The following is a 13404-nucleotide window of genomic DNA, read 5'->3' as shown; positions in this document are numbered from 1 at the left end:
AATGAGAAGCTATTTTGTTATGTAAACCTTCATCTAAATTCAATAAAAATAAAATAAAATAATATAGTTTTCAGAGATTTGAGGAGGAGTGCAGCACAGGAGAGAATCTAAGTGATCTAAATCTACATTTTTCTTAATGGAAATCAAAAGGTGTACTCTATAATTACTAAGCCAAGACAAGGCATAGACTAAATTGTAATTCTTATGTTAGTGATCCCCAAAGGGTTGAAAATAAGACATTAGGGAACTTGAGTTGGGAAATTATTGCTATTCAAGGTCTCCTGTCATTATTTATTTTGTACATGTATTACTGTGATAACAACTTTAAAAAGTAAATGGAAATTTATTGGGCTTTCCTAGGAAAATGGAGAGCTGTAACTATTTATGTTGGATCTGAAAATTTAAAAGTTAAAGAAAATAATAATGAGAAAAGTGAAGCTTAGTATTCAGCCCTTGATCGATAAGCGATTTAGGGAAAATTAATGAGATAACTGAATAAAAGTAAGGAGTTTGGACATATGGACATATTGTTTAATTTACACACCAAATTAGTGATGAGAATATGTTTTGAGAAGTAACCAGGAGTTTAAACATATGGTAATGTTCAGTTGTTTTACGTCTTAAATGGTAAGTTAACATTTCCCTTAAACTCACTCTGTGCATGCCCTTTTGTGTTGGTCTTCTTGTCCATCGTTAAGATGAGGATGCATGGTTACAGTTCTGATCTACATAGAGATTCCACTCTAAAGATCAATTAATTTCAAGTGTTTTCAACTTGGGCAACTCTGCCCACAGCCACAGCCCTACTCAATGGAGCAGAGACTGGTACACAAAATTAAGACAATTTCCGGGTGAAGAACATTTCTCTTTCACTAGAAAACTATAAATAGGAAATGTCTCATGGCTTTTTGAAAGCTCTCTATCTTCCAAAGGACTGCTACCAAATCTTCAGCAGCTTCTTTCTAAGGAATGAAGATCTTTTACCATCTCTTCCATTTTCTATGTTGTGCAACTCTCATTCTACCAGGTAAAATCAATATTTATGGGATATTTGTAACATAGGATGTAGGAGTAGCTTCTAACTAAAAATATAAATACTAGATTATAAATTAGAAAATGTGGGTTCTTAACACAATCTTGTCAATTAAAGAAGTCTCTTGATTATATTAAATCTTAATTTCCTGATTGAATATATTGTTATACTAATAATGTTCTTTACCCACCTCACTTACAAAATTAATATGCTGATAAAATACAATGATGAAGGTGAGATTCTGTCCTTTTTTGACTTTGATGTTCTTTTTTTATATTTAAATGATTAAGAAGACCTAATTAATTAAATGTAAATTAAAAATGTAAATATAATAAGGTTACATGTGAAGGCTGAAGAGTAAATTGGGCCCCAGGAAAGATAAATGGACTGAAAAAAAGTATATTGATAACAATCTTTTTAAGGTGATCTAACATTTAGCCTTAGAATATCCTGGGCAATGAGGTGCAGAAGAAACAAAGTGTCAAGTAAAGAAGTAATACCTCAAAAATCCTTGTAAAATTAATCAATGCACTAGTAATGTAATAAAGCAATGGGCTTATGAATCAATTTAAAAGACATAACCAAAATATGTAGGGCAGTGAAGTCCTTGGTAGTCATTATATTGTATCCTTGAGAAATAATAGCCACTGAAATAATCTGGGCACTCTAACAAAGAAGACATAAATTTATATCCACAAGTGTTCTAATTTGGCACGAGAAAGTTGTAAGTTTGGTAGGTGAATCATATACCAGAAACACAACTGGATTCAAACTCAGAAGATCTAGATTTTGTTCCTAGCTCCATTACTTAAAAGCTGCGTGAACCTTGTTACTCAAAAAATTTAAGCATTTTGTCAAAGTCCTTAACATAAAATAAAGAAAATACTACATCCATAATCAATAAAAAGCATAATTTTAAAAAGATAAAAATTCGGATATACAATTGTGCCTGTTAGGTATATGCACCTTAAAAGAGTGCAGTTAGGATGTCATGAAATAATATATTGGAAAGTATACCTACAGACTGAAAATTATATACCAATTTATGTATTATTATTATTATTACAGTTTTTGCTATTGTTATAGTTATAATTAGTAATGAAGGGAGTCAGAGGAAATGAAGACCTCAAATAGGATTAAGGAAGGTGTCCAGGTACATGGTACTGGAGTGTCGATCAATGACCATCTAATAATGAATGCCTAGTGTACAAGGGAGCCCTGATGGCACAATGGTTAAGTGCTCGCCTGCTAACCAAACTCACCAACTGCTCCTCAGGGGCGAAAAGATCTGGCCATCTGTTCTCGTAAAGATTACAGCCTAGGAAATTCTATGGGGCAGTTATACTCTGTCCAATAGGGTCTCTATGGGTCAGAATTGACCTGACAGCACACGACAACAACAGTGATGTACTGCACATGATGCTAGACACTGAAGAAACAGAAATAAAAGATTCAGTTAATTCTCTAGCACATGTTTATACATTAGTTGGCTAAACTTAGATAAATGAATGGACTGACCTGATTTAGGTTTATTGAAGTATACTTTAAATAGTAAGAATGGTAGAATTAGGACAATGATGAAGGTTTGGGGAAATGTTTTAAATACTGTGATGAGTTTTGAAATTTGGGGTAAAACACTTATGTCTGAATCTCAGAGGGTGAAAGGAAGAAAATGGAAGAGACAAAATGAATATTAGTGTTTATTTTGTGCCAACCACATAATTTTGCATGTAGGCAAATAATCTGATCTTCCATATAAATAGAGTCTGTCATTGCCTCTATTTATAGAAGAGGAAAATAACATCAAAGGAGGAAATTTTTCAGAGTCACATCTATACCAATATGTGTCATAATTGGAAAGTAAATCCAGCCTTTTCAGATCCCAGCTTATATGTTGTTTTTTTTTTTTTTCTTGCTTCATCATAGTACTTCCTGTAGAAGGCATATATAAAGGTTAAATAAAAGGCAGATTAAATAATGTGGTCAAAAGCAGTGAGGTCACATGGGAACAAAGCTCTGCTTCAAATGTATAGGGTCTGTACACTACCAAACTCTACTTTTTTGGAGACTGCATAAAACTTTGGATAAGACTTTGAAACCACTTCATCTAGGAATAGTGACCACAGGCTTCGCTTTACCCTTTGATCACCCAACAGGCATTAACTTACAATGCATACTGGAATGTACAAAGTGCTCTCTATTTGGTCTTTGACAGACCAGGTAATCAGCAACGGTAATATAAGTGTCAGAGTGGGTAGGTTTAAAAGAGTCCATAGAGTAGTAGATATGAGTTGCATAATGACATGGCAGGTCTACTGGTAAATCCTAAAGGTAACCTGAGAAGCAATGGGAAGTGTTCAGTAGAAGAGTACAGTTTGTGAACATGTCCAACAGGATGATATCATGCTAAAGAAGACAAGATGTAGAAAGCTGATAGAGATCAATACTGATAATGGTTAAAACATGGAAGAATAGTGGCTTTGGCAGCTTTATGCATAATATTACATGACAAATGGTAGGCTGAATTTAGAATTCAGAAAGAGGGAATCGCTTGTGATGGACTGTTGGCAAGAAGCCAGTATCTGGCCTGCTGCTCTAGGTTTACTTAAGTTTAAAAAGTCCAGGTGAATCAGTTGCCAAGGCAATTTGGTTAAATGAGAAATATGAGAAAATGTTGGGAGAGAAGTGGAACCCAGAAAAATAAACAAACCCGTTTATAAAAACCCGTTGCTGTTAAGTCAATTCCAACTCATAGTGACCCTATAGGACAGAGTAGAACTACCCAATAGTGTTTCCAAGGAGTGGCTGGTGGCTTCGAACTGCCAACCTTTCAGTTAGTAGCCGAGCTCTTAACCACTGTACAGCCAGGGCTCCAGAAAAAATGTATAGGTTTTTTAAAATTGGCCAGGATTTTACTGATTAGCTAAAGAAATTCCCAGCCCATGCAGAGAGATCATCTATGACAAATAAACAACATTTTAGTACTTCTTTTGTGGCAATGATTACATTTGTCTCGGGTAAGGTAGCTTAAAAATTAATCCCATCTTCCCTTCTGGACTTTTATCTTCCTGATTTTAACATTTACACCTCTCTCAATTTGTAAACCCCTTAAACATTCTTGTACAAGAGGAGGAACAAATAAGCGTGGCTGTTAACAGCATTCTGTTTAATTTGTATGAAGACAATTTGATAGCAGAGATCGGTGAAGAAGGGCTGGGGAACAGAAAGTGACATTAAATGTGCTGATATCATGCAACTCTGTGTTGAAAAATGTCAGAATCAAAGGAATTGGCAAAAGAATTCCAAGTAAAGGAGTTAGAATTCTTTAATGTATATTTACCTTGTGTAAAATTGGAGTCCCTGGGTGGTGCAAATGGTTAACATTCTTGGATGCTAAACTAAAGGTTGGAGATTCAAGTCCACCCACAAGTGCCTAGGAAGAAAGGCCTGGAGATCTACTTCTGAAAAATTAGTTATTGAAAACCCTATGGAACACAATTGTACTCTGATACATATGAGGTGGCCATGAGTCAGAATCAACTCAGTGGCAACTGGTAGGGTAAAATTTCTTCCTACATTCAGTGCACAGCCTAAAAAACATTTATAGAGCACATCATCATGTATTTATTAATAATGATTATTAACATATACAAACATACTCATTTTAATAGAATCCCATGTTCTTTCCTATTCACCAAACACTTACTTCCAACTTCTACATCTTCACGTTCCTCTGTAGTCATAAGAGAAATAAAATCCCCAAAGACAATGTTGACCTACCATAGACTGCATCTAAGTTGAGGCAACAGCAAGATACCTGTTGGGAGTTTTCCAAGTGTCAGTTTCCAACTTGTTCAATGGAGAAACTGTGGAGTGAATATTTAAACTGAAGATTCTGGATTAGGAACAACATAAGATTGAATCGTGTGTTAAGCATGCACTACTTGTTCAGCCTTGGCAAAATTATTTGAACACAGAAACCTCAATTTTCCATTGGAACATCACCTACCTCAAAGTTTCATGAGAATTAAATGAGATGATGTAAATGCAAAGTATTTAAAACAACAGTTGGTACATAGTAGATTTTCAATGAATAAGAACTATTTTTATCATTATTAGTTTTTGGACCTAAACATATCACATTATCTTTCAACTCTAAGATTAGAAGCATATACTTTTCTCTTCCTGGATCATGTTTACTTTATACTCCTCATTTGGATAGCTCTTACTTATGTTTTAAGGTTCTTATCACTCTTTCATGGTACTACACCAGGACTATAAGGTAGCGGAGCCCTGGTGGCTCAGTAGTGAAGAGCTTGGCTGCTAACCAAAAGGTCGCATAGTTTGAATCCACTAGGTGATCCTTGGAAATCCCATGGAGCATTTCTGTTCTGTCCTGTGGGGTTGCTATGAGTCGAAATCGACTTGATGGCAATGGGTATATGATGAGTATATCAGGTAACACTCTTCTGTTAACAAATTGGACCCTCTGTTTTTCTCTGTCATGATACTTAACTTCTCTGCTTTTTCTTCTTACATGTGTATTTATTTCTGTGCCTCAATATTTATTTTGTCTTATCTCTACAATAAAGCTCATTGCTTGACCTAACAGATGTATTTGATAATAATTTAATTTCACTTGCAGTCTTTCCTCAACCATTAATTATAGTTCATAACCTGTAAGAAATTGCTATATTCCAGGCACTGTAATGAACATTTTCACATGTTAACTCAGTATGTCTCACAGAGAATTAGGTACTTTCATCATTTACAGATGAGGCCACTAAGGCTCATAGAACTTAAGTAACTTGCCCAAAGTTACACATCTAGCAAATGGCAGAATTGGAATTCAAGCTCAATTCTTTGGCTATAAACTTGCCTTCACTCTGCAAAGTTAGAAAGAACTATCAATGAATATCATTTGAAAATTTTGAAAAATAAGAATAGTGATTTCTTTGCTCTACCAGATGTCAAAACACACTATAAAATGGTGATAGTCTGTTTCACATAACAACTTGATGTTAAAATGTACTATAAGATGACAACAGTTTGTTTCACATAACCCCCACGAGAACAATAGAATTAATGGACAAAAAGGAAAAAAAATAATTGCTTGAAGTCATTGGAGAGCTATCAGTGCAATTAAAAATGACAGAGAAAAGGCCTGCATGAGAACAGTCTTTGAGGCAGCTCTTCTCCCTGGAAGCACCTGCACGTTCTTACAGAGGCAGGAGAGAAGCTGAAATGAAGAATTTTGATAGCCTTATGTGATTAGGGTAGGAGGCATTGGTGGCTCAGTGGTAGAATTCTCACCTTCCATGTGAGAACGAATGAAATGAAATGTTGCCCAGTCCTGTGCCATCTTCATGAGAAAGAGATAGAACTATGAAAAAAAAATATTTTGGATTATTATCCAAAAACAGTGCATATTAAGTCTAAGATCAAATGAAAAGTAGTCCATTTCTCCCACAGTAAAGCCCAGTTTTAAATTGTTTACATTTCTAAAAATGGTTTGAGGCAATCCAAGACTGTTGGTAGTTCTAGCCACCAGCCAGATACAATAATAAATCATTTCTGGAGGAAGATGATATCATGCAATGCCTCAAATTATCTCCTCAATTTTTCATTAACAATGTGTTTATCAAAAATAATCTGGGACAAAAGGAAATGACTATCTGATCAAGAATCAAGAAACCAACAGACAGGAGAACAGATCAACAAGGGATTCAGATAATAAAGTTAACAGCACAGATTTTAAAATATAGTAGTCCCCTCTTATTCTAGGAGGACAAGTTCCAAGACCACTATGGCCACCTGAAACCAAAGACAGTACCGAACCCTATATATACTGCGTTTTGACCTACACATATGTCTTAGGCCAGGTTCTCTAGAGAAGCAAAACCAGTAAAGTGTATAAATGTATATACAGAGAGATTTATATTAAGGAAACAGCTCATGCGATTGTAGAGGCTGGAACGTCCCAAGTCCGGATCAGGATAGAGGCCTCTCCCAATTCACGAAGCCGCAGAAGCTGGTGAACCCAAGATTGTCAGGTAGGAGAGCAAGGCTCCCTCTCACAGGCTGTGAAGGTCAAGGACTCCTAAGATCAGAAGGCAAGACTGCAAGCTTTCTCCTGATTCATGTAGCTGCAGGAGCTGGTGAACCCAAGATCGGCAGGTCAGAGAGCAGCACTCTTGCTTGCAGGCTGTGAAAATTGGCAAATCTCAAGACCAACAGGTAAGCTGCTGGCTCCAGCCCCAAGAACTAGAGGTCAGAAGACGAGAGACAGCTACTGGATCCAGAACAAGCCAAAAGCCTTGGCAAGGAGAGCAGGAAGGAAGTAGCCGGCTGGAGGGCAGAAAGATGAAGACTGAGGGGGTGGTGAACCTCCACAGGCCCCGCCGCCACGGGTACCACTCAGCAGATTCCATCATGGGGGTGATCACATATCAAATTTCAACAGGGAAGTGATCACAACATTATACAACTGCCAAAACACTGAGAATCATGGCCCAGCCAAGTTAACACAATCTTAATCATCACAACATACATACGAATGATAAAGTTTGATTTGTAAATTAGGCATGGTAAGATTAACAACAATAACTAATAATAGAACAATTCTAACAATATGCTTCAATACAAGTTACGTGAATGCAGATTCCATCATGGGGGTGATCACATATCAAATTTCAATAGGGAAGTGATCACAACGTTATACAACTGCCAAAACACTGAGAATCATGGCCCAGCCAAGTTGACACACAATCTTAACCATCACAACATACATACGAATGATAAAGTTTAATTTATAAATTAGGCATGGTAAGATTAACAACAATAACTAATAATAGAACAATTCTAACAATACGCTTCAATACAAGTTACGTGAATGTGGTCTCCGGCCGAGATGGAGGAGGAAGTCACCAGATTTCATCATGTGACTCTTAACATTTTCGGAACTCGGTTGACCCCACATAACTGAAACAGAGGAAAGTGAAACTGCAGATGGGGGGGGGCGGGGGGCTACTGGAACTATGTTTAATTTGTTCAAATAAATTTAAAACAAGTTTTTTAAATTTTGCCATAGAACAGAAAACTTTAATGATGAAAACATAAAATTCTAGATCTGAAAAATACAAAAAGCAAAATTAAATACTTAGCAGCTGTGTTCCACAGCAGTTTATGCATAACTGGAAAGAAAATTAGTAAAGATGAATGATCAGAAGAAAACATCCTAAATAAAACAAGGGAAACAAAAGGATGGAAAATGGAAAGAAAAAAAAAGCTGAGAGAAGGAGGGAAAGAGGGAAATAGAGCAGGAAGAAGGAAGGAAGGAAGAAAGGAGAGGGGAGGGATAGTGGGCAGGTGGGCAAGGAGGCTTATAGAAACAGCATAGTAGTCTGCTAAAAACCAAAAACAAATTTAAAAAACTTGAAACTAGCTGGAGAAAAAGAGATTACTTCCAGAGGATCAAAATATTGAGACTCACTTCCCAACATCATCATTAACAACAAAAAGAAGGAAATCAGAAGAAAACACAACAATATCTTCAGAGTACTGAAAAAAAATGACTACAATCTGGAATTCTACATCAAACGAAAATGTCTTTTATAAATGAAGATAATACAAAGGCATTTTCAGTCAAAACCAGAGAATTCACCATCAGCACTCTTACATTATGAGACATTCTTAAGTGTTTTCTTTGGACAGAAGCAAAATTATTTTCAGACAAGAAAACTCAGAGACATGGAAGAGAAAGAGCAATATAAAAGTACACATTTAGATAGGTCTAACTGTACATAAAATAATGTCTCCAACATCCTGTGAGGTTAGAAATAAGCTGATATTTAAAATACTCAGCAATAATAGCATTTAAGTTGGAAAGATGTAATTAAGATTACAGTGTCCCAAGGTCTCTGTATTGTGAAGGAGGATATATAAGTGGCAATTCGTATTAGACTTTGATAAGAAGCCTCTAGCTTAAATGGTAAAAGAATATTAAAAGAGAATATAACTACCACAATAGTAAATAAGGGAGATAGAATAATAAAAAAATAACCAACATTCAATCACTTCATATGCATGTGAAAGCTGGGCAATGAGAAAAGAAGATACAAGAAGAATTGATACATTTGAATTGTGGTGTTGATGAAGAATATTGAATATACCATGGACTGCCAAAAGAATGAATGGAATAAATACAACAAGAATGCTCCTTAGAAGTAAGGATATAGAGACTACAACTCATTTACGTTAGACATGTCATCAGGAAAGATCATTTGCTAAAAAAGGACACCATGCTTGGTAGAGGGTCAGCAAAACAAGGAAAATCCTCAATGAGATGGATTGACACAATAGCCTCAACAATGGGCTCAAATATAAGAAAGATCATGGATGGTGCAAGACCAGGCAACATTTCGTTCTGTTATATCCCTTCCGTTACTACAGTTTTTCTCCTTAATTTTTTTTTTTTTTTTTGATGTCATGTGTTTTCAGTGGAATGCATGCTTACTAATTGAGTTTGTTTAAATTTTTGGTTGGTAATATGGATTTTGAGAATATGGTTTGGTAATATAAGCCACCAGTGAGGCGAGTGGCACTGTGGTACCACCGATCTGTGGTATGACAACATACCAGTGATAGCTATATAAAGAATTTACCGTGGGCACTTTTCCATTAAGTTACATGAGGAAACTCTGGTTTTCCAAATATGACACAGAAAAACCAAAACAAACCCATCAGGGCTCCCTAACTATCACACTGGAAAGCCGTAATTATGGTCACAAGCCTTATCTCACAGAAATAAAGGGAAAAAAAGGCAAAAGTTTACAAAACTAACACATGCAGGAAGCATCACCTAATGGAATGCTCAGCCTACACAACGAGGCTCCAACTCCAGTGTGCTGAGCTTCACGCGTTTCAAAAGGGACCCACCTTGATGATAAATACATTAGACGCCTTACCGCTGAGGTCCAGAGACATAAAAAGTAGCTGGTATACAGTTAACCCAGTGGTAAGAGATATATAAGGTTGCCATGAGTTGCAGTTGACTCAACAGCAACTAACAATATATCCAAGAGAAGACGGTAAAGAGAAAAAAAGAAAAAAGAGTGGGATAAATTTAATACAACACATATTGCCAATTACTGCAAATATAAATGTACAATTTAAAAACAAAAATTATTAGAATATACTGAATATACTCTTTATAAGACACACATCTAATATATGAGAAAATAGAAGTTGTACAATCTAAAGCATGGAAAAATATGTAATATAAAGACTGTAACATAAACCATGTTAAGGTAGCTATTTTAATATTATATACAGTAGACATTAAGACAAAAATGTACTACTAGAAACAAAGATTCTTCATAATAATAAAAGATTCAATTTAACAGGATGGTGCTGCAATCACAGATTTAGATGGTAGTTAATATTTAGTCCCAAAATATGTAAAGAAAAAAGGATAAAAATTTTAAAAGTATAGAACTGCATGATAAAAGTGGTAGATGACAACCAACCTTACTGTGTTACAGGAAAAAAAAATAAAAAACAGACCAAAACAAGCAATTACACAAAAGGAAGGACATGGATGATTTAAATGTAAGGATTAACAGAACTTGATCTAATTCAAAGAACTCTTAATGGATATTAGAAAATATTTTAAACTGAAAGATAATGAAAATGATATAAAGCAAAGTTCATGAGATACAGCTACAGTAGTGTTTACAGAGAAATTTATTGAGTTATGCACAGATCAAAAAAGAAAGGGAGCTAAACATTTAGCTAAAAATTTAACTCAATAAATTAGAAAAAACATCAAATTAAACCCAAAGTAAAAGTATATAATAAAGATATTATCAGGTATTAATATACTAGAAAAAAACAAAAAGGCAGACTTTTGTCTTTTGAAAAGAGTAATAAGATTAATAATGCTCTAAAAACTGAAAAAAAAAACCAAACAAACCCACAGAAGAGGCAAAATAATATTAATCAGGGACAGTAGTACATATGCTACCGATAGCAATAAGATCATGTAAGGGTGGCAACACATTTGAAAATGTACATGTAATGGATAATTCCTGAAAAAATGCAACATACTAAATCTGACCAAACATAAAGAAATGGAAAATAAAACATGTTTCTAAATCCATTAAGGCCATAGAATCCTTAATAATTAAGTTTCCTATAAAGAATATGTCAGGCCCAGATGTTTTCACTGCTGAATTCTATCAAACATTTAAGAAAGACATGAAATTAATTATATGCAAAACCTTCTAGAGAATAGAAAATGAAGGAATGCTTCTAACTTATTTCATGAGAATAACGTGAAACCAAAACCAAAACCAAACCCGTGCTGTTGAGCTGATTCTGACTCATAGCAACCCTGGTATTAAAACCTTATAAGGACATTAGAAGTAAAAAAAAAACTAAAGGCCAAACTCACTGATGAATATAGATGCAAAAAAAAAAAAAAAAAACCCTCGAAATCAAAACCTAGTAATATCAGAAAAGTTTGCCTGAATTCCTGGCTTTCAAGGTGAGTATAGCATTCTAAGGGCCCTGGTGGCACTGTGGTTAAGAGCTAAGGCTGCTAACCAAAAGATCGTCAGTTCAAATCCACCAGCCACTCTTTGGGCACTCTATAGGGCAGTTCTACTCTGTCCTATAGGGTCACTATGAGTCGGAATTGACACAACAGCAAATTTTTTTTTTTTTTTATATAGCTTTCTAAATCAATGTCAATAATAAATAGATTAGAGGAGACTATTTATACTAACAAGAAATTAGAGAGAAAATTATTTGATGAAATTTAACATCCATTCATCATTTTTTGACATATCTCAGCAAATAAACAATAGAAATAATTTCTTGCATCTAACAAAGTTTATTAAAAAAAAACCCTCTACAATAAACATCATACTAAATAGCAAAATAATTAAAACTTTCCCTTTGAGATCAGGAATTAAGTAAGAGTGCCTTGTATCATTAATTTCAGTTAACATTGCAATAGAGTTCTACCCAGTGCATTATGACAAGAATAAGTTAAAAATTTTGTAAAGATTTGAATGGAAGAAAAAGATTGTCATTATTCCTAGTTTTCATGATGGTGCATGTAGAATGAGAAAAAGATCTTCAGATAATTAAAAGAATTAATACAAAACAATATAAAAATCAATTAAATTTATATATTAGTAACTAGAAGATAATGATATTACAAATTCAATACCTTTATCATAACATTAGAAATATCACCCTCAAAGGATAACTCTAGAGAAAGATTTATAAGGCCTCCTACACAAAAATCTAAAAAAAAGTTACACATATATATAATATATATACCCGTTTACCTGGTTGCCGTCGAGTCGATTCAGACTCAGAGCAACTCTATAGGACAGAGTAGAACTGCTCCATAGGGTTTCCAAGGAGCTGCTGGTGGATTCAAACTGCTGACCTTTTGGGTTAGCAGCCATAGCAACGCTGTAGCTCTTAACTACTGCACCATCAGGGCTCCATATATATATATATATATATATCCATATATATATAGTTGGGGTAAATAGTTGTTGTTGTTGTTAGGTGCCTTCAACACAATTTTGACTCATAGTGACCCTATGTGCAACAGAAGGAAACACTGCCCAGTCCTGTGCCATCTCCATGTTCCTTGCTATGCTTGAGCCCATTTGTTGCAGCCACTGTGTCAATTCATCTTGTTGAGGGTCTTCCTCTTTTTCACTGATTCTCCACTTTACCAAGCATGATATCCTTCTCCAGGGACTGGTCCCTCCTGACAACATGTCCAATGTATGTGAGACGAAGTCTCATCATCCTTGCTTCTAAGGAGCATTCTGGCTTTACTTCTTCCAAGACAGATCTGTTTGTTCTTTCGGGAGTCCAACACCACAACTCAAAGGCATTAATTCTTCTTCAGTCTTCCTTATTCCTTGTCCAGTTTTCACATGCATATAAGATGATTGAAAACACAATGGCTTGGGTCAGGGACCTTAGTCCTTAGTCCTTAAAGTGACATCTTTGCTTTGGAACACTTTAAAGAGGTCTTTTACAGCAGATTTGCCCAGTGCAATGTGTCACTTGATTTCTTGACTGCTGCTTCCATGGATATTGATTGTGGATCCAAATAAACTGAAATCCTTGACAACTTCAATCTTTTCTCTGTTTATTATGACATTGCTAATTGGTCCAGTTGTGAGGATTTTTGTTTTCTTTATGTTGAGGTATAACCCATGCTGAAGGCTGTAGTCTTTGATCTTCATCAACATGTCCAAATCCTCTTCACTTTCAGCAAGCAAGGTTGTGTCATCTACATAATGCAGGTTGTTAATGAGTCCTCCTCCAATCCTGAT

The 13404-nt window shown here is 35.2% G+C and overlaps 1 protein-coding gene across 1 annotated transcript in view; it reads left to right on the top strand.

Moving 5' to 3' along the window:
• The first annotated feature begins 969 nt into the window (after nucleotides 1–969).
• DEFB114 (defensin beta 114) overlaps nucleotides 970–13404 on the top strand; it is a 17147-nt gene continuing 4712 nt past the window's right edge. Inside the window, exon 1 of the mRNA XM_023742666.1 lies at nucleotides 970–1027. Within this exon, the coding sequence (XP_023598434.1) occupies nucleotides 970–1027 (58 nt within the window). The remainder of the gene's footprint in view (nucleotides 1028–13404) is intronic.

Source organism: Trichechus manatus, unplaced genomic scaffold (genome assembly GCF_000243295.1).
Source record: "Trichechus manatus latirostris isolate Lorelei unplaced genomic scaffold, TriManLat1.0 scaffold00215, whole genome shotgun sequence".
NCBI classification, from domain to species: Eukaryota; Metazoa; Chordata; class Mammalia; order Sirenia; family Trichechidae; genus Trichechus; species Trichechus manatus.
Note: the sequence above shows the minus strand (reverse complement) of the source record. Positions and strands in the feature narration are given on the sequence as shown.